Below are 21,756 nucleotides of genomic sequence, written 5' to 3'. Positions count from 1 at the left end.
ATAAAGCAAACCTAACTGGCAAGTGATTCGATAGAGTTCTTGTTAATTATCAAGAGATCATGAATTTCAAATCTTTTTTCGTTTGTAATAAGGGTGCACTGAAGCTCTGTATTTTCAAATCTCAGAGATTAATTGAACCGTGTAATTTTATTCAACTACTGCTAATAATAAAATAAAGAGTGATGCTATGGGTACTAATGGATGGGTACTAATCTGTGTACTACTAAAGCATAGTACCGTACTATGCTTATAGTACCCGTACTATGCTTTAGTTAGTACACAATTATTACCCATCCATTAGTACCCAAGTATTATTCTAAATAAAATTAAAAAAAAACAGTAGAAGCCTATCTAAAAGCATGCACAAGGATTTAATTTCGAGGCGAAAATATCAGCCTTAAGGTCCTTTTACATTATTCTCTTGGCCCAAAATGGTGTCCTTTATCGAAAAGCAAAAGATCAGTTATTAAGATTCTTTGTATGCGTGGTTATACATCAGGCCCTACTTGTTTGTATTTACATGTCAATTCAGTGTTGCATTTGGCTTTACTAATTTATACTTTTAACTTAATTAATTATCTTCTTGGCTTCATTGATTGATATAATTTTTCACTTGGAGACAAATGGTCTGGTCTTAACCTTACCTAAGCCAACTAACTTAACAAAATAAATATATTTAGCTATGCATATCATTTTCGAAAGAATTATAAATTCATTCTTTTTTGCAGTAGTTAACATCTATCTCTCTTTGGATCCTTTTTGTTTGTCTACCCTTTCGTCATGTATAAAAACATGAAAAGAGAAAGCCTTCCTTCCTTTTTGGTGATTATCTTATTACTAATTCCATCACTTGCTCTCTTCCACGCAAATTTGGGATTCTCAATGCTCTTTATTTTGATCATTCTTTCGAGGACACTGTTAAAGTTTACGCTACAATCCAACTGTTGCACATTGTAAAAATAAGAGATTAAAGGCTCAACGGACTTTCTCCATGTCCATGTCCATGGCATTGGATAATGGATCTATATATATATCTTTCAAGTAACGACATCAATTCTTGAACTTATTGATTTGCATTGGTAAATACGCAGTATATTTTTATTTTTTTCATCTCAGGATTCCAGTGATGACTGTGATTTGACCCATTAATGACTCAAGAGTACACTTTTTATTAACTTTAGCTCAAAATTAATTCACCTTTTATCACTGCAGGTGCATTCCTTTATATCATGTTCATCTTTATGAAATTTCTCTGGAACCTGGAATGGGGTTTTGACATTGTTATATAGGTCATAATCTCAATCTCCCTCAAGTTTCTAATCTGCTGCATACCAGTGATTCATATGCAAACTTTTTTTCGATGCCAAAGGAACAAGACTTAATTTATTATATGCAGATTGTAATTAAGAAAAGTTTATAATAATGGCAACAATAATGAACAAAAACAACTCCACATGCTTGATGCATCCATCAAGCTATAAAGCTCTTAATCTGCATCAATGTACAGCCTCTAAAACTAGCCAGGCTCGTGAACACGTTTACGCTCAACCTCAACATGTTGGCAGTGTAAGGTCCACACAACATATTCAAGGACAGTTATTTAATAAACTAAGACGAAACTTGTTTAATCTTCCGATCAAATACGGAACACAAAACAAGAAAACACAAGCTTTTTTTTTTTTACCATGAACACATTTTACATTAACAGCTTACAAGAGTATGCATTCCTAACATTCATCGAGACATTAATATCCCACGCTTTCCCTGGTTTTCTGATCATCAATTACATTTAATTTAACCCCTTAATTTGTCTTCACAAAATGCTACAACACAACCGGAGAGATAGAAAAGAAACGAAGGAAGAAACAACCGTCAATGTTTCTTTTCCTTTTTTATGGCTAGCTAAAAAGTTAACTACAATGTTAATTAATGTTACGTCACCTCTGATGGCCTTCTTGTTTCCGGAGACTATCCGAATCTGAGGATGACAAAAGGCAAATGAGAATGTCAGCGAAAGCGCTTATGATAAACTTGTGGGTGTGCTTTGGATTTAATGTAAGGTAACAAAGGAGCAACTCGTGCAAGTAATCCCAGTTACTCCTCACATCTTTTAAGTTTCTGGCTTCAATCATTTCTTGCATTGAACACCGGAAATCCCTGTAAGGATCCGGAGAGTACTTCTTCACAGCAACGCCGCTTCCATTGAGTGGCGCTTCTTCACTCTCAGGTCTGCTACTATCTGGTGACTCGATGATGGAGTTGGAACGGCCAGGAGAGGAGACGAATAAGCGTTGAGAGGCGAAAATGGTTGCAAAATCTGGCGCTGAGTTGTCTTCAGAGTCAGAATCAGATGAAGTGGAACAAGAGAAGTAGTCATCTGTTGAAGGAGCGAGAGATTTGGAAGTTGAAAGCTCAGATGAAGACAAATCATAGAGAGAGTTATAGTTCTTGAAAAGAAGAGAAGTTGTAGGACTAGTGGTTGATGTTGAGTGATTTTGATCATGTTTTGAAGATGGTGGAGGAGATGGGGAAAAAGTAGGCAGGCATTTGAGTGTTGAGAAACAGAGATTAAAGTTCTTCCAAAACATGTTAGACATTTTTCAGAGAGAAAGAAAGACAGAGAGACAGAGAGAAGCTGCTGGGTATTGTGTCTACTAATAATGTCTGATATTTTGACTGTATATTTGAGTAGAAGAAAGAAACACGCAAATAGAGAGAGAGAGAGAGAAACAGTAATTTATTTTGTGAAATGGCCTGTGAATTTGTCAATTGTTTAAGGCTTTGAGGCAATGAAGAGAGAGATTTGTTTACATGTATATTTTCTGGCTGGTATTAGTTTAGGCTTGAGTTTTGCAATTGTTGGAGAAGGTATTGAATTTTATATGAAATGGTGTGCATGCATTTGCAGCATAGTTATTTTGGAGAGTAAACGACTTTTTCCCACCCAAGGTTTGCCTTAATGGCCTTTTTCCACCAAAAAGTTTTAAAATACCACTTTCTAACCCACTGTTTATATTTCGTTAATATCTAAAGTACACTTCATCTTCTCAGTTGGCGTTCGATGAATTACCAAGAGGCTTTTGTAGAGTGGAGGCCGGTGAATATAATGATAGTGACCGATACTGCAGTAAAAAATACTAGAACAAAAAACTTTTGCTTTGTGATGGCTAAAAATCAGTGAAAAATTAGTTGCCGAAGTGAGAGAGGTTTTATAGAGAAGAGACCAGAGGTTTAAATGGTGGTAACGGAGAGAAATTTAGTTGCTGAAATCGGCTTTGGATAGTAATGAAGTACTAACTTTGGGTGGGAATATAGTATTTTAAAACTTTTTTAGGTGGAACAGTGCCATTAAGGCAAACCTTGGGTGGGAAAAATTCGTTTACTATTATTTTGTTCAATTAACTACTAACTGCTACCTTTTTTGTAAAAATGTGCAAATTAATCATCATGTGTAAAATATTTTAGTAACAAAAATATCATGTTTCCATGTTTTTCTTCATTTATTACATGTGACCATAACAAAGATTGTTGCCCAATCATTCTCCTTTTTGACTTATAATTTGTAATTTTATCTTAATCGTCGGATTTAGTTAGAGTAAGATCGTGTCCTTCAATCCAAAACACCTTTAACAATCATCTCTTAAACTAAAAGTGAGTCTCTTTTCGGTTACTTGATTATTTGAAAACACAAAACACCTGTTAAACGAACTTCAGCTGGAAGGAACAATCTTTCCCTTGAGGCAATGATATGGATCGGGATCCGAGTACACAAGTTAGGAGATAGGAATTGTGATATGGAATAAAATTGATTTATGTATTTTGTTTGTTGCTGTTCTTCAAATTGGCCCTTTTAGCTGAGATATACAACAACTGCTTCTGAGATTACCAGTATTAGAGCTGTGAGTCGGGGTTATTGTGTTCTAATCTCTGCATTTATTGTAAAAGTTGGCCCCAGAAACTGATATTGTATCTCCCTACAATTAATGAAAAACAGCACTAAAATCAATAGCTGCCGAAAATGCACCATCTACAAATAGTATCCTTACTGGAGATTGTACATTATGATACCTTTATACATCTTCCAGACTCCATTTTTCGCAAGACTTTCCCTGGGTCAATAGGAGTTTAATTTCGTGTGTCCTTCAACTTTGACCTAGCCAGAGAAACTGACGTTGTAAATTCCTGTTTAACTTACCCTACCAGGCCAAAAATAGGTAAAATATTGTAACATGTACCACCATTACAGTGTCAGAAACGAAACGCTCCTTGCAACGGATTTTGAGTCATGGTTGGTGGGATTTCATTTCTCATCTCAATTAGATATATATACTACTCATGGCTGCAGAAATTTCAAGGACTGGGACCGACTACTATATTTGAACAATAGAATGAGATATATGGCGTCATGACCCTCCGTCTATTTTCATGCAAAACACTGATATTATCAGAACTCCATGTTGCATTCTGAAACTATTGCGATACATGAAAGTAACTTTGTTTTATTGCATGCCCAGAAAAAAAAAAAAAAAAAAAAAAGTTTACTGTCAAGAGAACAAGCATCTTATCTTTATAGTGTGGTTGGAGAAAGACAAATATGATAAAAGAAAGGAACTATTTGCTTTAAGTGGGTGTGTGGTGGGTTCCAGGATTTCCCTGTAGGCAATTTATGAAAGTTTGTACTCATATAATTGTCCTTCAATTTCAAAAAAGTCAGCAGAGATCAGAAACTCACGAGAGAGCAAGAGCATGTCCTTGGTGGTCATCTTCTCTATCTCTATCTCTCCTGAGAAAATTATCTACATTTTTATGTGAAAGGTGATAGATAGCTCTTCTCTCAATGTATCTTGGACTTGGAGTTTTACTTGGAGCTATGAAAGTATATATTTCTTTGCTGGAAAAACCAGTTGTGGGTCAGACTTATTATCGGATTTGGGATACTTTGTAGGTCCATTATGTTGAATACAATATCAATTAAAGCAACAAAAACTTTACTCCATTTCCATTACTTGATGATTTGATGGACTCTCTAGTCTTCTAATTAAATATTTAATATTGTTTCGACATGAATTAATCATAAGGAAATTAGACTTCTTTACCTTTTCTTTATAATAATATGTCGACCATCATGTTCCAAATCCATAACATTGTGTTCGTTCTAGAACTTCATTAACTTTGAGTGAAATAAATTCGTTTTATTTAAATGAATTGTTTTTTCCCTTTCTTTTTTTGATTGGGAGTGTCCAAATTAACTTACGTGTACCTCAACTAATCCCTAAGACCCTAAAGGTTAGAACTACTAGTCGAAAAGAGCTTTAATAAACAGTGGCTACCCCTATTAGCAACTAAGGAATAATTCAAACTCAAAACCTCTTAAATATACCAAGAATCTCTTTGGCACAGAGGTAGTTAAATCCTTCAAAACTGATCTGTTCAAGATTTGCATATGTGACACATCCTTGAAAACTCGCCGATTGAACTCTGCCTTTTATAATGAACCCATTTCATCAGCTGGACCAGAGGTTCTCAGCCCAATCAAATTAACCACTGCAGAGCCCTAAATTAATACAATTTCCTTCGCCCAACTCCTTGAATTAAAAGATTTCTGGCCGAATAATTTCTTTGCAGAATATACATCATATATTATTATATGTAAGATACGTACAAATCAATTGCGATTCATTCCTTGATGTTCAAAGAAGCTGAGAGAAGATGTAATCAAAAACTCAATTTAAACATGACATTCAAAGACCAGATAAATCCAAAGAAGATTAAAAAAAAAAAAAAAAAATTAAAAAAAGGGGTTTGCATTAGCACTAAGTAATACAAAACAAAGCTGGCAAAGACGCAGCTAGCATTTTACATGAGACCTGGAGACCTCACGGTCCTCACCATTCAACATGAACATGCAAGAAACCATACATAAGCATTTTAAATGCCAAAAACCATACAACATTTTATAACTCAAGCCAGACATTTTTTAGTCTTATTTCCTAGTGTATATATATACGTAGATGTACTAGGACAGACACGGTTGATCATATATTAACATTCTCATTGAGCCTGGCAGCTGCAGCTATAGAAGCCGCCACTCCACCAGGGTGCGTAGCCACGTTCGGGTTATTTCGCAGCTCTGCACTCACCACTCCTTCAGCATCCTGTCGAGTCATGACTGCCTTGTCTGCAGGCAGTTTCGCCGTTGCACCCTGCACCGCATAACAGAGGAATTACATGAAACATGTGCATATATAGTAAGAGAAATGATCTTGAAGTCTATCAGGTAAGGATATATGATATACCGAGATAACTTCTTTGAGCTGGATTTTTTCCTCTTCACGGTTTACTATTTCATTATGAGCTGCAGCGGACTGAGCTGAAGCTGCCAGGCCACCTGAGGTTACAACATTGGTCCCAGTGGCTCGCACTTCAGCTGCTTGTATTGCAGCCGCATCGCTTTGATCAACTGGCTTATCGCCGGCTGTTTGTGCAGTAGCTTCAAGTGCTTCTCCTATAGTAATTGCACCTTGTTGGACTGCCGAAACCGCTACTGTCTGTGCCACTGGCCTGGGCTGCACATATTTTCCAACAACCTACACAAATACAACAGGATTAAAGACAAAATATCAATTAACACTAGAAATACAGTTACTGATATACACTCGTTATAAATTGAATTGAACTTATACAGTCGTGCCACTGCCCACTAGCCTCGCCGTCAAGCATGTCTATCAAGTTGCAGTGCCATATTAGACTGTTATTAATGTTGTTGAACATAACTACATATTAATGTACAAGTTGGAGCATTTTAAATTTCTTAACTGTATTCCCATCACCCAACAATTTAAGGCTACCTGCATGCCATTAGACAGAGAGAGTTACCTGTCCACCAACTGATTCAGTGATTATTCGAGCACCAGGCACATCGGTTTCAGTAACAGTGACACCTTCTTCTCCAGCGATATCAGTGACATCGCGGTGACCGACAAGACCTGCTTTCTCATTGTGGTCAGCAGCAGACTGCATGACAGCAGCAGGTCCTCCCTTCTGGGTCAGCCCAAACACTGTGTTCTCAGCCGTCTGCATCATGGCAGCATCTTCTGGCGCCACAGGTCTCCCAGCAAGTTCCCCAGAGACGTTGAATATGTCGCCGTATTTGACGGGCTCTTGATCCGCTTGAGGCCTCCGTGGTTGCCCTTGGCTCATCTTGAACGTTTGATTTATGAAAGCTGACTAATTATGGAATACTGATTCCTGCCTGTGTTTTGGAATTGCAAGTTGGAAATAGAGGGGACATGATATAGAGCCGCTTAAAGTCGGAAGAGTATTGACACGTTGCTCGGGAGACACGTGTTGAATGAGAAATTGGGTTCATCGTCCACAACGAAACACATGGCGAAACTCCAGCTTGGCTGTCAATCTAGGAAAAGTTTGTCAATGGGGTGGCGACACTTGCACCCAATTGTATAGATGGCAATTCATGGCCATTTTTTACACTGAAATTGAAGCTTAGCCAGAGTCTTCGACTCCAACTTCAAATCTTCTACACTTCTCTAACAAGAAGGATGGATTCAACCATAGGGAACAAGAGACAACAAAGCCCGATCTAGTGGTAGATTAATATGGAGATTGTTTTCTTTGTAGAGATAATCCTAAAGGTAAAAGTTTAATAAGATTAAGATTTTATGAGGTAGGTTTAATGGCAATCGAAGTATGTTGCTACTCCTTTGTACAGTGGGTAGGCGCTCAGTAGTTCTCCCCTTCTGACTAATAGACCGAGAGTTTGGCCATCAAATGTTTCCCTTATAGCTAAAGATTAGCTTTCTCTTTACAGTTACCTAAAAAAGAGTAAACGATTTTTTCTCATCCAAAGACTTGATGAAACTTTTCTATCCTACACTTTTAAAATACTATTTTTCACCCAAAAAAATACATTTAATGACACTTTCCCACCAACCCCATTAGTTGGCCGATTTCGACATCGTTGTGATCCCACATTACCATCATTCTCTTCTTTGATCATTATTCATTAAAATCCTTCAAACTTTACTCTCGCCGACCCTGCTAATCTCCAACAATCGAGCGATTAGACTCTGTGCAATCGCACCTATCTAGTCAAATTTCGACTAATCACAACCACCAAAAAACTCACTAGCCTCTTCTCTTAAAAACTTCCAATAGAATGGACTGATTGTGCTCTCCGTTCACCGTCGAATTGAAAAGTATATTTTTTTAATAGGAAATTGGTATTTTAAAAGTGGTGAGATGAAAAAGTGTTACTAAACCATTATTTGGATGGGAAAAAGTTGTTAACTCTTTAAAAAAAGGAAACAATAATTGCAAATCTAAAATATGGAACTTTTTCAAGGGTAGAATTTTAAATTATATCAGTCCCACAAATTCGACCAAACTAAGAGCATCTCAAAATGATTCTTTATATGATCCAAACTCTTTATTATAAAAATAAAAGTTTATCTATAAAAAATAAAAGTCCAACGTACTCTTTATTTTTTAAATATAAATTAAAGAGTGGTTTAACTCTCTACATCTAGAGAGTCAAATTTCACTCTCTATTATAATTTTAATTAATAAATTATAAATTTTTATGTATTTTATTTATTAATTCTTTTTCCTATTAAATCTCTTTCTTGAAAATTTAAAAAATTTATTAAATTTGAATAAAAAAATTTGTTCTTTATATTTAAAAATTAATAAAAATATTCTTTATTTATGTAAAAGATGTTCCTTAAAATAAAAAACATCGTTGCTCTAACACTTGTTTTATCACAAAAATCTCCATAACTATAATATAATTAATTAAAACGTAAGAAGAATAACTTTTAAATAAATGCAGACATATTAAATATGTTATTAATTAACATGCTACTTTATTATCTTTATGTGTTTATTCCATTGAAAAGGTTATCCAAATAATATTATAAATTATAATATATCCATGAAAATTAATCGGGTATACAGTACTATTACTTGATTGTAATCTTTAATTAACGATATACCCTGTTAATGAATGTTGAACTACTTCTAATAATCATGATGTTTGTTCATTACACCTGCTTCTTTTTTTTCTCTATAATCACATCAATCATGAATCTTATCTTATCTTATATAAGCTCATTTGAGTATCCGATTATCATTTAGACTTGATTTATAAACAATAAAATCAATTACCAAATGACATAAACCCTCTCAAATTATGCTTCATATTGAGTTTTGGGTTTAATTGTACAAGAAACTTCTAAATGAGGCTTTTTTATATATCTTCTCTATCTCTTGTGGAGTAACTGGGGCAGTATTTTCGAATACTCTTTCAAGACCAATATTAGTAAATGGATTCGACATCTGTGAAGAGGTGCTCCGGTCCAGTCCCCAAACTATTTGGTACGCGACAAATCAATTAAAATAAAACAAAGCTCATCCGCGTAAGAATGGGAAGAAAATTACTTCAGCCGTAAAATTGAAGATGCAGGCAAATTCTATATATCATACTACATAACTCAAAACTTTCACATTTGCCAGTAGTAACTAAAGTGCCCTAGTTTAGCCCTAAGGCTACATTTATATATCACAAAATATTATTACTATATTCACTACACGTTGACACGCTGCTGGTTGACCCTAGCAGCCGTAGCGCCCGGATGTGTAGAGAAACCAATGTTATGCCACTTCTCCGCGTTCTGCACCCCTTCAGCATCCTCTTGGGTCACCTCCTTGGCCGGCAGACCTCCACTCGCACCCTGCAGCCATACATAGAACACTCTAGGGATTATGGCTATACAGTTACATATGTGTATATGCTTTAAAGATTACAGAAAATTTAGCTATAGGTTACCGTCAAAACATCTCTAAGCTTTATCTTGTCCTCATCGCGGATCATTCCTGCATTATAAGCTGCAGCTGACTGAGCTGAAGCTGCGAATCCACCTGGAATTACGACACTGCTACCAGTTGCTCTCACTTCAGCTTCTCTAACCGCTGCAGCATCGCTTTGATCCACTGGCTTGCTCCCGGCTGTTTGTATAGCGGCTTCAAGCGCTTGTCCCATTGTAATTTTACCTTGGTTTCCCACTCCTGCGGCTGTTTGTTGCCCCACCGGCACTTGAACATATTGTCCAACAACCTGAAACAATTCGAGATAAATCAACACACAGCGGCTCATAAGCTGATGCATACAAATAGATATACACGAGTGAACGAGGGATAATAGAGAGAGAGAGAGAGAGAAAGTGGACCTGTCCAGCAACTGTTTCAGTGATTACGCCGCCACCCGGAACTTCAGTTCCTGTTATGGTCACGCCTTTGTCTCTAGCGATATCATTTACGTCATCACGACCGACGACACCTGCTCGTTCGTTTATTCTTGCAGCAGATTGCATGACTTCAGCTGGTCCTCCCGCCTGGGGCTGTCCAAACGCGGTGGTCTCAGCGCTCTGCATCAACTCAGCATCTTGTGGTGCGACAGGTTTGGAGGTGAGTTCACCAGAGACGTTGAATATGTCGCCGTATTTAATCGGATCACCCGCTTGAGGCCTTTGTGGCTGTTCCTGGCTCATCTTCACTTTCTTGCACGTTTCACAAGTTTCGTAAGTTGAGCACTAAGGAAGAAGTTACTATTTATATATCAGGAAAACTCAGAAGTCTGAAGTAGGGTCGCATTTACACGAGGCACATTGAAAAAACGTGTCAAGCAAATCAGTAAAAATTTTTGTCTGGTAATGATACATGTGGCGATATTTTCTCTTATGTGAGAGTAAACGTGGACTTAACAGTGTTTGAGCCTGACGATCAACGAACACGTTGGTCTAAGTGTTTGTAACTCATGGAGACACTTGGCCCAACCGTTACTTAGTATTGCGAGACCGAGCCGTGATATTTTCAAACTTTCAGTCAATGTCTTGAAACCCAGCCTGGCCGCACCGTTCAACTGGGACTCGAGGTCTTCATCGAATCAGGTTCCTAATTTTTCTATTTACCAAAAATTTTAAAAATTGAGATGATAATCACCGACAATTGAAGACCGAAATATTGAGGGTTTTGAAGAGAAATGATAGGTGAGCGTAATGGTTTCGACGGAGGTGATTTCTCATAAATGAATCGACCAAAGATTTAAAAAAGCTTACAATGGCAACAGTTAGCTTTTGCCGATGATTGGCGAGACAAATGGGGATAGGGTGAGATAGGTTTTGGTTAGGAGGCTGAAAGAAGTATTTCCGTGGTGATGGGAAGGGTTGTCAACGCCGACGATAGTAACATCTAGCCAAAATCAATAGATCTTAGGTAAATTTTCTGGGGAATGGCTTAGGGGATAATTGGGATTGTATTTAGTGTGTCACCGCCGCTAACCAATCGATCATCAATTTGTATTTAAGGTGTGTTTGCTAAATTTCAAACCTATAAAGACTTAACAAATTTTTAGGAGTGCATCCTGTGAATTTTAAACTTTTGGGCCGATCAACCCGGCACCCAGCAACTTGGCCGCTTTTCACCCCGGGTTGAGTGCAAATTAAGTTCAATTCTTTCTATTTGTATAAATTATATTAATTTTTTAGTGTAATTTTAAATCTGAGATGAGGACTAAGACGAGAATTTAGAAGTAGCAAACTTTGCGTTAGATGCTGTATTCATTTATATTTTTAATAAAGAAAATTTCTTTATTTGAAGCTGCAAAGCACTACTCAAGATGTTGGGAAATTAGTGTTCAGAGCTCGTATATCAGGTCTGTTTTAGTTGATATTTGCTGTGCTACCTTACAATTTCATTAGCGTGATCCTACAAATTGCTTCCTTCCGGCCGTTCATTGCATTTACCCAAATGTGCTGGGGTAATTGATAGATGAACAAACAGAACATATGATATAATCCTCTTTCAAGTTTTCAACCTCGTGACTTTTAATCTTCCACCGCCTGAGCCTTGAACTGCATAAATGGTAGGTAGAGGCCTTATTACTGAGTGCCAAAGGAAACATTTACGTCCATGTGATCACAAATATATCATACACAATGCAAAGATTACTCTTGACATAAGCTACAACAAAGAAGTATCACAAGGGAGCTGCATATATAAACAGGATTTTTGCGGAGAGAGATAAATAGCCATACGGCCACATTGGATTGCCTTTGCCTCAATGAAATTTCCATTCTGAGGAAGCAATTTGCAGACTCAAAATGTCCTAACTTCACCTTATTCAAGATATAAGAACACTCAAATTAGATGTAACCTATTACAGTTGAAGATGAGACACAGTACATAATTCCAGTTTCAATGCACATCAATTTACTCCACTAACAAATAGTACAAGAGGACACTCATTACTTATAGTAAAAACTAAAAACTTTAACTGATTTCTTATTCTATTTATTTGCATTTGACGATAGGTAGAGATGATTAAGAAACAGTAACAAGCATATATAAACTATTCCGAGCACTCCATAAGTACATGATTATTAGAGTCTCGAAATACTGCATATGTTCAAACATTTTCCCTCATTTTACTTCGACAACATATTTCATACCCCACCCACAGATGGAGTTGGCCTATTCATTGCTCTTACTGGCAACTTCCAATCCATTACCTGCACACGATAGAAAGAATTCCAAAGTGTAATTAGATGTTACAGAGATTAATCAAACACTTGAGGCTATCTTAAGTGTAAACAATAAAAACATGCGAACAGACTCAGAAAGAAATGACATTATGGAAATACATTAAGGAAAAAGAAGAGCAATAGCATCAATCAATAGTCATCTTTATATATTATAAATCTTTTCAACAACAGGTTAACAAAATATTGTAGCTGCAAGAAAACAAGAACTTACCATCTGGATCAAAGAAGAAGATTTGTTTGACCTTTCCATTCGGCAGGGACCTTTGGAAGGTCTGTATTCCCTTCTCCTGCATAACCAAATTCTTTTTCATCTCCAAATTCTATTATTATTATTAAAGCAACAAATACGCCAGTCGTTATTTACAGTAGATTTTATTAGGCGGTAAACTTAGCCTCCAAAGGGAAAATCATATTTAAGGATTTTGAAAGTTCTAGCTCCATAAGGTTCTAGCCTTAACAGCTCAATATCTACTATCAAAACCAACCCCCCCCCCCCATTTTAATAAAATCTTTCAGCACAGTAACTCACGAAATGGAAACTTTGGCCCAACAAAGTACATTATGATAGTTTATATATCTTAATTTGGTTGTTCAGTTGTTGATATTGAATTGCTTATTTCCCTGTCTAAACAATATCCGAATAAGGGGTAATCACAAACAGAAACTATGGGTACCAGAACCAGAAGGAATATTAGCTTCATCTTATCCACCCTGATTTTTGGCTAAATCCTATCAAGTAGGTCTTCAAATTCGTTTATGCAAATGCTTGTTTTACTGATAACTTTGAAGAATGAAAGCTCACCTAATCAGTATTTACTTAGTATTCACCTTTATTTTTGGGTTCAGATTGAAATCTTGTAATAACATAAATATTTATGCAATAGTATTGAGATTTTGTTTTTCAAAAAATTATTATCATACAACTGTTGTTATCTATATTTGCCAGCAATTTTGCAAAAATTAATTAATGACTAAAATATAATCGAAAATTAAAAGAAAGAAACAAAGGAATACCTGAAGAGTGTGCACAAAGGAGTCAAAATTAGCTACACTGAAGCAAATATGGTGACCTCTGGGGAGATGGCTAGCGTCAGCGACGGGTGACGTGGCGCTGTAGGGACCTTCTGGAAGCTTGGTGACGGGGCTTCTCTCGATGAGGTGAAGAGCAAAAGCTCCAGGCAGATTCAGCCATATCACCTTGAATTCTCCGAAATCTGGGGCTTCAATTTCCTCAAAACCAAAAATCTACAAAAAATAAAAAATAAAAACGTTTATATTTCACCGTTAAACATTAAGTTTTAATAAAAGTTTATCAGTTTAAGCGGAAGATGATACCTCCTTGTAAAAGTCGGCGAGACGCCTGATATCTAAGGATTCTCTGGAGATGTGGTTCAGTGTCGCTCCTTGGGCTACTGGCATTTTGGTGACTGTACTTTCAGTTTTTAAGTGAAGCGGCCACGGCGAACTTTATAGTGATTTGTTTCTTTGTTCGTTAGCTAACATGATACGACGCCGATTTATTTTTAAAATCACTGTTCGGGTTAAATAGCCATTGGAATTGTGCACACGGTCAACTTGGATTTCTGTGGATACTTCTTCCCTTTTGGAAATATACTTTTCATTATTAAAACAATTTTTTTTTTTAAAGTATTTAATAAAGGTAATAATAACTACTGATTGGCTAGTAATTTTAATAACTAATACACACAACTCTGAACTTAGGAGAGTGATAAATGGATACTGAAGAACACATTTCTTGTAAAATTGACGTATAGAAGTTGATTCCTTCAATATAAAGAATCATTTATATGAAAAATGCTATCCTTATGAAGACCCATACAAAGAGGATTACAAAGTGACATTATCCAGAAGAAAAAAACAAAAACAAAAAACGGAAAAAGAAAAAAAAAAAGAAAAAAATCATAAAAATCAAGGGTTGTGATTGTCTTTGTATACCCCTTTATATGTATTTTGTAAAACTAGTATTGCTCCATTTATATTACACTTTTAAAGTTGTTTGTAACGAAAGGGGGGTGGTTGGCTTCTGAAAGCTATCTAACCTGTCACCAATAATCTCTACAAGAACAGTGTCCATCTCTGAAGCGATGAAACCGATTATTATCTCTTACAATGATTTCCCTGCCAACAATGCCTGATATAAACTTAAAGGCACTGTGGCAATCTCCACAGATTCTAAGATTCTTTGTGATTCGTATAGGTATTCCAGGAGGGATAACTATAAGCCCAAAGGCAAGTGCAATCTTCTCACTGTGGTATCCAACTTCTGTTATTTTCTCTTCTTCTTCTAAATCATAAAGAGCAAAACTGGTATCTGGTACATAGCCGGCAGCCTTCATGTCCTCTCGGAGCTTAGCTAGCATTGCCTGAATCTCAGAATTCCTTTCATTGGAAGTATCCTTTGCTTGGAAGGTGTGGACCCTATTTTTAACGGTTATCCAGCTGCAACCTGCACCCTTTTTTATCCCGACAACCTTCATTTCTTTTCTCACAAGGTCAGCTTCTTCCCACCTGCATTAATAGTCTACAATGGTTGGAAGAAACAAAAAATCTCAACACTTTTGAAAAACCACAGTAGAAAAACTGAATATGTATTTGCAAGTCATTCGATAATCAACTATTTCAGAACAAGACATTCAATAAATCACAATGAAAATAGTGACTCCAATGTAGGTTTTTTTGTTTTTTAACAGGAAGCAGCTACTTGCTTGTAAAGTTGATGTGCGGCATAAGAGTAAGATATGAAGGATGAAGCTTTACCTACATATGATTTCCTAATATTTTCATCAAGGTTAACACTGCAAGCAATCCAGCTCCAGGCTAATACACATGTTGAAACTATTTTTCTACAGTGAACCATGATGTAGTGTGCAATATCAGGACAAAAAACGAAATGACACAATTCTGTGTTATACTTTGATCCTCAACCATGTATTGGAGATGTTTTCATGATACATAAATACATGTAACTCACCACGGCATTACAACATCTAGCTATGATTATCCGAAATGCTCCCTCTTAATATCCAAAAGAATATTTATGTTTCAGATTTCTAAGCATACACACTAAGGACATTTGAATTTCATATTTATTTGTCTTCCCTATTAGAGACCATGATTTATGTCCGGGAGAGACATGCAGACCAGTCCTTCCCTATTAACTCTACAACTTTGCAGGAAGAAGTAAAATAGCTTTTCACCAGGAGAGACATGTGCTCAAGAGAGAGGGAATAGAAGATCAGAAATTCGAGATTTTAATAAAAATGCAAGATAAGTTTGAAATCTTAGTGAGTTCAACATGTAATGAAATGAAGGCAGTTCTTCAAACCTCAGTGAAGAAACCAATTATGAGATTTCTCTTGAGAATGGTGTTTACCTGCCAGCTGCTGCAAACATATTTGACAGCAGCACATGGTTGCCGGAGTCTTTTGGATCAAGTTCAAACAAATTATCGGCAGCAATTTTACCCAATTCTGGCTTCCCATAAACCCTACAGGCATTTAAAAGGGCGCCCCAAACAGAAATTGTTGGACGCATTGGCATTTCCTTAATAAACTCATAAGCACGCTCTACCATTCCAGCTCTTCCCAACAAGTCCACCATACAAGCATAATGCTCAGCCCCTGGCTCAATCCCATATTTTCCTCTCATAGACTCAAAAATCTGCATGCCCATTTTCACTGCCCCTGCTCTGCTACAAGCTGCTAATACACACACCAAGCTCACATAATTTGGCATTACTTCAAACCTTTCTGATACCATTTCTTCAAACAGTGCCAAAGCCATGTCAGCAAGGCCTTGGTGTGCATACCCACCAATCATCGCATTCCAACAAACCAAGTTCCTCTCAGGCATCTCTTTGAATGCTAGTTCCGAATCCTCTATACTCCCACATTTTCCGTACATATCAACAAGTGCACTGCCAACAAATATATTTCCCTCAACACACGCCTTGACAGCAAGTGCATGAACTGACCTACCCAATTCAAGTCCTGCCATTCCTGCACAAGCACTTAGCACACTTGAAACCATAAAATCTTTTGGCTCAACCCCTTCTTTCCTTGCACTCAGAAACAACTCACATGCCTTCTCTCCCTCATCATTTTGTACATAAACAGCCACCATTGAACACCAAGAAACATCATTTTTTTCATTAATCCCATTAAAAACCATCTCCGAAAAACCAACCTCTTTACACTTGCCATAAAAATCAACAAGTCCATTACACACCGACACGTTACCATCAAATCCCCATCTAACCACGAACCCATGTAACTGCCTCCCTAACTCCAACAAAGAACTATCTGAGCAGGCGTTTAGAAACGCACAAAACGTGATCGAATTCGGCTCCCCACCCGCCCGACGAAACTCTATAAATGCATCAATCGCATTTCTTGGGCGCCCATGAAGCACAGCATTAGAAATATATGCATTCCACGTGGCGAGGTTTTTCTCAGGCATTTCATTGAACACTTTCATGGCTTCCTCTTTGAGCCCCGTTTTTGAGTACATATCAAAAGCACTGCACCCAACAAAGACATCATTTATCAAGCCGCCTTTCAAAGCAAGTCCATGAACTTGTTTTCCAGCAATGGGCATGTGAAGTGAAGCCACTGCCTTGAATAAACAAGGGAAAGTGAAGTCATTAGGTTGAACGTAATCCCGTCGCATGTTATTGAAGTGGAGGAAGGCGGAGGCAAAAAGACCGTTCTGGACATTACCAGAGATTAAGGCCGTCCAAGTGACGACGGAGCGGGAGCGGATTGGAGTGAACTGGAGGACCAGTTGGGCTGAGTTGGAAAGGTCGAGTTTGGAGTACATGTTGATGAGGTGGTTAGACAGGAAAGATGGGATGGGAGAGGTGAGGGTTTTGATAATGTAAGCATGGATGGTTCGGCCGAGTGACGATGAGTGAGTTGACACGGCGGTTTCGAGTAGGAAGGCGAGCGTGTTGGGAGCGTGGAAGGACATGGGTGGTGGTGTGTACGGGTCATGATCGGTGAAAGCTGCGCCCAAGTTGAATCATGAAAGGGTTTAGATCGGGACTTTTGCTCAACCTCAATAAACCCTGGAGAGTTTGAGGAAAAGTCCCGATAAATTAAAAATAAATATGCTTTCAATAATAGCACCTATAATTTTCCTCTCTATTTAAATTAGCATATTTTATATAAATAAAAAACATTTTCATTAATTTGTAAAAATAAAGAATAAAATTTTTATTCAAATTCAATGGACTCTTTAAATTTAATGAATATGTTCTTTATTTTCAAAAAAAAAGACTTAGTAGGAGAGAAAATTAATAAATAAAATGCATAGAAACTTAGGCTCTGTTTGTTACACTATTGGGAATATTATAATTAGTATTCCCAATAAAGTTAAAATAGTAAAATGTCATTATTCTCAAAATATTATTCTATATTTTTTAATTTCTTTTAAACTCTCCTAAATTTGTTAATTTAACTAAATACCCCCAAATATTTTTTTAGAAATTGCAAAAACACTCCGGCTACCAGCCGGCGGTGGTGGCCGACTGTCCGTATTTAATGGGTGGGTTGGGGGTGTTTTTGTTAACTTTTAATATTTTATTATAGGGGTGTTTAGTAAATAAACAAATATATGGGATATTTTTGTTAATTTCTAAATCCTACATTGTAATACCCGCCAAATTTAACTTTTTTCAAAATATTATTCTAAAAACTATTAGAGTAATGAACCAGATAGAGCCTTATAGTTTATTAATTAAAATTAGGGTAAAGAGTGAAATTTGACTCTCTAGATGTGGAGAGTCAAACTCACTCTTTAATTTATATTTAAAGAATAAAGAGTCTCTTGGACTTTTGTTTTTATAGATAGACTCTTTATAATAGAGAGTTTAGGTCATATAAAAAGTCTTTTGGAGATGCTTTAAACACTATTAAAGGCAGTTTAGGTGAGTTAATATTAGATAACTGAGGTAATATTTTTTAAATTGAACAGATGATGATATTTGGTTGATTTGTAAAAAAATATTCTTCGAATGTTTTACAACAGATAGTAGCATTTGGGGGTATATTGCCACGAATCTTAATACATTGGCGGGACTGTTTTTAAAACTTACCTCTGGTAATACAATTTTGTTTTCCATGCTGCCCCTAAACCGTTGAGCATTTGGTCCAAAGTAACCTTATATTTGTTAAAATTTACAAAACACTCAAATTCACTCATGCAGACACTTTTGTTCTCGCTTTTTAAATTTTTCGGACGACATTGCTCTTGTTAATGTCATTATTTACAGAAATACCATTATACCCAAAACTAGCCACCACCGTAGACCGCTGCTAAAGGTTGTCAAAAGTCACCATAATGGTGTACGATCGGTCATATGTGGCTAGCTGTGCACCAATGAGGCTTTTTTCGTCTATAGATATATGATCCATGGTTAGAAAAGGCAAGATCTGGCTATTTCACGGCCAGATCTTTGGCATTATCGACATCATGGCCAGATTTGTGGCACTGCTAATGGTGGTAGCTAGCTGCCGACAGTGCCTTGGGATGGGTATTGGTGTTTTTGTTAAGTTTAAAATGTTTTGGGTTGATAGGGTGTTTTTGCTAAATCTGAAAAGTAGGGGGGTTAACAAAATTATTCAAAAAATAATAATAAAAAATACTGTTATATTAATATTAAAATAGAGGGTAATTTAGTAATATATGTAACATACATACTCATTTATCCTCCCAACCAAACATATTATTCATTAATTTATTCGAACGAACTAAACACATGTTCTAAACATTCCCAATAATTTTTAAAGTAATTTTTTATTCTCTTCATATAATATCCCTTATAATAAAACATTATATGATCCAAACGGCTTTTAAAAAGAAAACTTAATTAACCTTATTTATAAGACTAAAATCTCTTTAAAAAAATGTATTCATAATATATATATTCATTCTATATATGAATAAACTCTATATAATCATAAAAAAATTTATTCCTAATTCGGGATAGTTATAAATAAGAATAAACTTTACATTGTAATAAGTTATAATTATTATAATTCATGTCCTAAGGAAAATTGCCTCCACATAGTAATAATTATCTGTATATTACAAAACAAATATATGCTATATTACATATAAAATATTTATCTAAAATTGTTTGGGACAATGATTTATATTTTAGAGTTGTTACCACATCTTTTAACTTTCGGGTATATTACTTCAAACTATTTCTAGCTTCTCAAGTATACTTAGAGCGTCTTGACACAAAACTATTTGTATTTCCGTACTATCATCCTCATGATTATTTCATTTCTCTTATTGTCTAATTATATCAATAATTTCTTTTTCAATTAAAGCATACATAACTTGTTGCTCATTTGGATGATTGAGGAAGACATTAATATCCATTTGATTAGTGTAGTGACGTTGCCGAATCTGATCACTCAATTCTAAAATAACTCTTTGATTCTCCTTATCCACTTTATTTGTAACTTACAATTCATCGACACCGGGAGTTCTAATTTTGCAATGCTTAAAATAATTGGCAATTGTTTGTGGCTTTACAACAAATGACCATGCAATAACTGCATTTATAATTCTATCAAGAACATTTATCTTTGTTGGTTCTAAGACACGATCTTTTATCCGTTTCAAAAATAGGCAATTGAAGCGCTAAATTGAAACTCGAGTACTATTAAAACATGAATTGAAATCTTAATGTTGTACTACTAAAACATGAATTATGAAATAAGAAATTTTTGTAACTACACCTCTATTACGTTATAACCTCCTTATAGTAATAAAATTAGCTAGTCCCACCATTATGACTATAGAGAGGGTTTACTCTATATATATATATATAAATTTTTAATATTACTATTTTGTGTTAATGATAGAAGATATATATAGGGTGCGTTTGGTTCATTATTTTGAATAGGATTTTGGGAATAATATTGGGTTGTTGGAGAGGAGAGTATTACGAGGTAAAATTTAAAAATTTATAAAAAAAACCCCTAGATTTGCTGATTTAATTAAACACCACAATATATAAAATGACAAAAACACCCCCACCACCTGCAGTGCCAGATTCCGGCCACCACCGTCGGAATTTGGCCAAAAAATTGCGTTACGACACAGATCGGTTGGATCTATATCGTAACGCGTCGATATGACCTTTTTCGGCCAGATCTACCACGGATCTGGCTGAAAAAAGCCAGATCAACGGCCAAATGTGGCCGTCGTTTTCGGTCAACGATGGCCAAGTTTTTGGCCGTCGTTAACAGCCAGATCGGTGAATAACCGGCTAGTTCCGGGCTTCGTGTAAGCTGTTGTGACAAATTTCGGCTACCGCCGATGGTGGTTACTGGAATATGGCAAGTATGGGTTGGTGGGGGTGTTTTTGCTAATTTTTAAACTTTTTTCTAGGGGTATTTAGTGAAAATAATAAACTTAAGAGGTCTAAAAATAATTAAAAAATACACTAATATTTCTGGAATAATGTGCCAAACAATATTTGGAGAATAGGATTAAGAAAATGGGTAGAAATGTTGAACCAAAAGCACCCTATTTTTGGTAATTTTTTAAAGTTTGTCAATCAATCATTATATATCTTCACCTAGGTTAGGTAAATAATGATAAGAGAATGAGTTAATTTTTTTTTTATTTTTTTATAATTGAGAGATTAATTTTATAAGCAAAGAAGGAAGATTCCAAATCAAAATCCCTTAAATAATACATTTAATAGTTTTTATCAAACAATTCAATCACCCAGCAATAGTTTTATGAGTTAAATTCTTGCAAAGGTTGTTATTGACTGTTTTAGAATTATTTTTGAAGATAATTATAATTCGTAGGACTATTATTATACGTTTTGACATACATTTTATACTGTATTTACTAAATATAAGGACTATTAACACGATATGTTTTTATTTTAGGTATCTTGAATCGGATCCACTCGCGGCTCTCGGCGCGTAAACTCAATACGTTCTCAAATTCTCAAACTCTAAGACGGAAACTTCCTCCGATCCCAACTTTTCGTTATCTCTCCCGTTTATATATTCTCGAGATAGAAAACATATTTTGTTTCTCTTCCTCTGTCTGACTCTCCCTCTCCTTCTTGTGAAGCTTCATGATG

General features: G+C 35.9%; 5 protein-coding genes across 5 annotated transcripts; all 5 read right to left on the bottom strand.

The window, feature by feature from the left end:
* Nucleotides 1–1,670: 1,670 nt before the first annotated feature.
* On the bottom strand, nt 1,671–2,836 carry LOC116136647 (transcription repressor OFP12-like). Its single transcript, XM_031422318.1, has one exon. The coding sequence runs from the start codon at nt 2,595–2,597 to the stop codon at nt 1,938–1,940; it is 660 nt and encodes a 219-aa protein (XP_031278178.1). The 5' UTR covers nt 2,598–2,836; the 3' UTR covers nt 1,671–1,937.
* A 3,199-nt stretch (nt 2,837–6,035) lies between these two features.
* On the bottom strand, nt 6,036–7,200 carry LOC116136682 (late embryogenesis abundant protein D-34-like). The gene is made up of 3 exons (XM_031422358.1): nt 6,877–7,200; nt 6,297–6,587; nt 6,036–6,203 (listed from the first exon to the last, which is right to left on the bottom strand). The coding sequence occupies exons 1-3, from the start codon at nt 7,198–7,200 to the stop codon at nt 6,036–6,038; spliced, it is 783 nt and encodes a 260-aa protein (XP_031278218.1).
* Nucleotides 7,201–9,602: 2,402 nt separating this feature from the next.
* LOC116136552 (late embryogenesis abundant protein D-34-like) lies at nt 9,603–10,571 on the bottom strand. Its single transcript, XM_031422236.1, has 3 exons — nt 10,245–10,571; nt 9,845–10,132; nt 9,603–9,749 (listed from the first exon to the last, which is right to left on the bottom strand). Exons 1-3 carry the CDS (start codon nt 10,563–10,565, stop codon nt 9,603–9,605), a joined length of 756 nt encoding a protein of 251 aa, XP_031278096.1. The 5' UTR covers nt 10,566–10,571.
* Nucleotides 10,572–12,343: 1,772 nt separating this feature from the next.
* Nucleotides 12,344–14,075, bottom strand: LOC116136668 (lactoylglutathione lyase). The gene is made up of 4 exons (XM_031422342.1): nt 13,953–14,075; nt 13,632–13,862; nt 12,829–12,904; nt 12,344–12,584 (listed from the first exon to the last, which is right to left on the bottom strand). The coding sequence occupies exons 1-4, from the start codon at nt 14,034–14,036 to the stop codon at nt 12,547–12,549; spliced, it is 429 nt and encodes a 142-aa protein (XP_031278202.1). The 5' UTR covers nt 14,037–14,075; the 3' UTR covers nt 12,344–12,546.
* Nucleotides 14,076–14,627: 552 nt separating this feature from the next.
* On the bottom strand, nt 14,628–17,606 carry LOC116136670 (pentatricopeptide repeat-containing protein At4g14850-like). The gene is made up of 2 exons (XM_031422345.1): nt 16,012–17,606; nt 14,628–15,146 (listed from the first exon to the last, which is right to left on the bottom strand). The coding sequence occupies exons 1-2, from the start codon at nt 17,604–17,606 to the stop codon at nt 14,681–14,683; spliced, it is 2,061 nt and encodes a 686-aa protein (XP_031278205.1). The 3' UTR covers nt 14,628–14,680.
* Nucleotides 17,607–21,756: the final 4,150 nt, after the last annotated feature.

The sequence above is a fragment of the Pistacia vera genome, unplaced genomic scaffold, assembly GCF_008641045.1.
Source record: "Pistacia vera cultivar Batoury unplaced genomic scaffold, PisVer_v2 Contig317, whole genome shotgun sequence".
Lineage (NCBI taxonomy): Eukaryota > Viridiplantae > Streptophyta > Magnoliopsida > Sapindales > Anacardiaceae > Pistacia > Pistacia vera.
The sequence above is the reverse complement of the archived record's forward strand: the minus strand, read 5'-3'. Positions and strand labels throughout refer to the sequence as shown.

Coding starts and splice junctions, on each gene's coding strand:
- LOC116136552 (XM_031422236.1), bottom strand. CDS start 10,565: ATGAGCCAGGAACAGCCACAAAGGCCTCAAGCGGGTGATCCGATTAAA. Junction 10,133..10,244: donor CTGAAACAGTTGCTGGACAG/GTCCACTTTCTC, acceptor GAATTGTTTCAG/GTTGTTGGACAATATGTTCA. Junction 9,750..9,844: donor AGCTTAGAGATGTTTTGACG/GTAACCTATAGC, acceptor GTATGGCTGCAG/GGTGCGAGTGGAGGTCTGCC.
- LOC116136682 (XM_031422358.1), bottom strand. CDS start 7,200: ATGAGCCAAGGGCAACCACGGAGGCCTCAAGCGGATCAAGAGCCCGTC. Junction 6,588..6,876: donor CTGAATCAGTTGGTGGACAG/GTAACTCTCTCT, acceptor GTATTTGTGTAG/GTTGTTGGAAAATATGTGCA. Junction 6,204..6,296: donor AGCTCAAAGAAGTTATCTCG/GTATATCATATA, acceptor TATGCGGTGCAG/GGTGCAACGGCGAAACTGCC.
- LOC116136647 (XM_031422318.1), bottom strand. CDS start 2,597: ATGTCTAACATGTTTTGGAAGAACTTTAATCTCTGTTTCTCAACACTC.
- LOC116136668 (XM_031422342.1), bottom strand. CDS start 14,036: ATGCCAGTAGCCCAAGGAGCGACACTGAACCACATCTCCAGAGAATCC. Junction 13,863..13,952: donor TCGCCGACTTTTACAAGGAG/GTATCATCTTCC, acceptor TATTTTTTGTAG/ATTTTTGGTTTTGAGGAAAT. Junction 12,585..12,828: donor CTTCTTCTTTGATCCAGATG/GTAAGTTCTTGT, acceptor TATCGTGTGCAG/GTAATGGATTGGAAGTTGCC.
- LOC116136670 (XM_031422345.1), bottom strand. CDS start 17,606: ATGTCCTTCCACGCTCCCAACACGCTCGCCTTCCTACTCGAAACCGCC. Junction 15,147..16,011: donor ATGTTTGCAGCAGCTGGCAG/GTAAACACCATT, acceptor CTATTAATGCAG/GTGGGAAGAAGCTGACCTTG.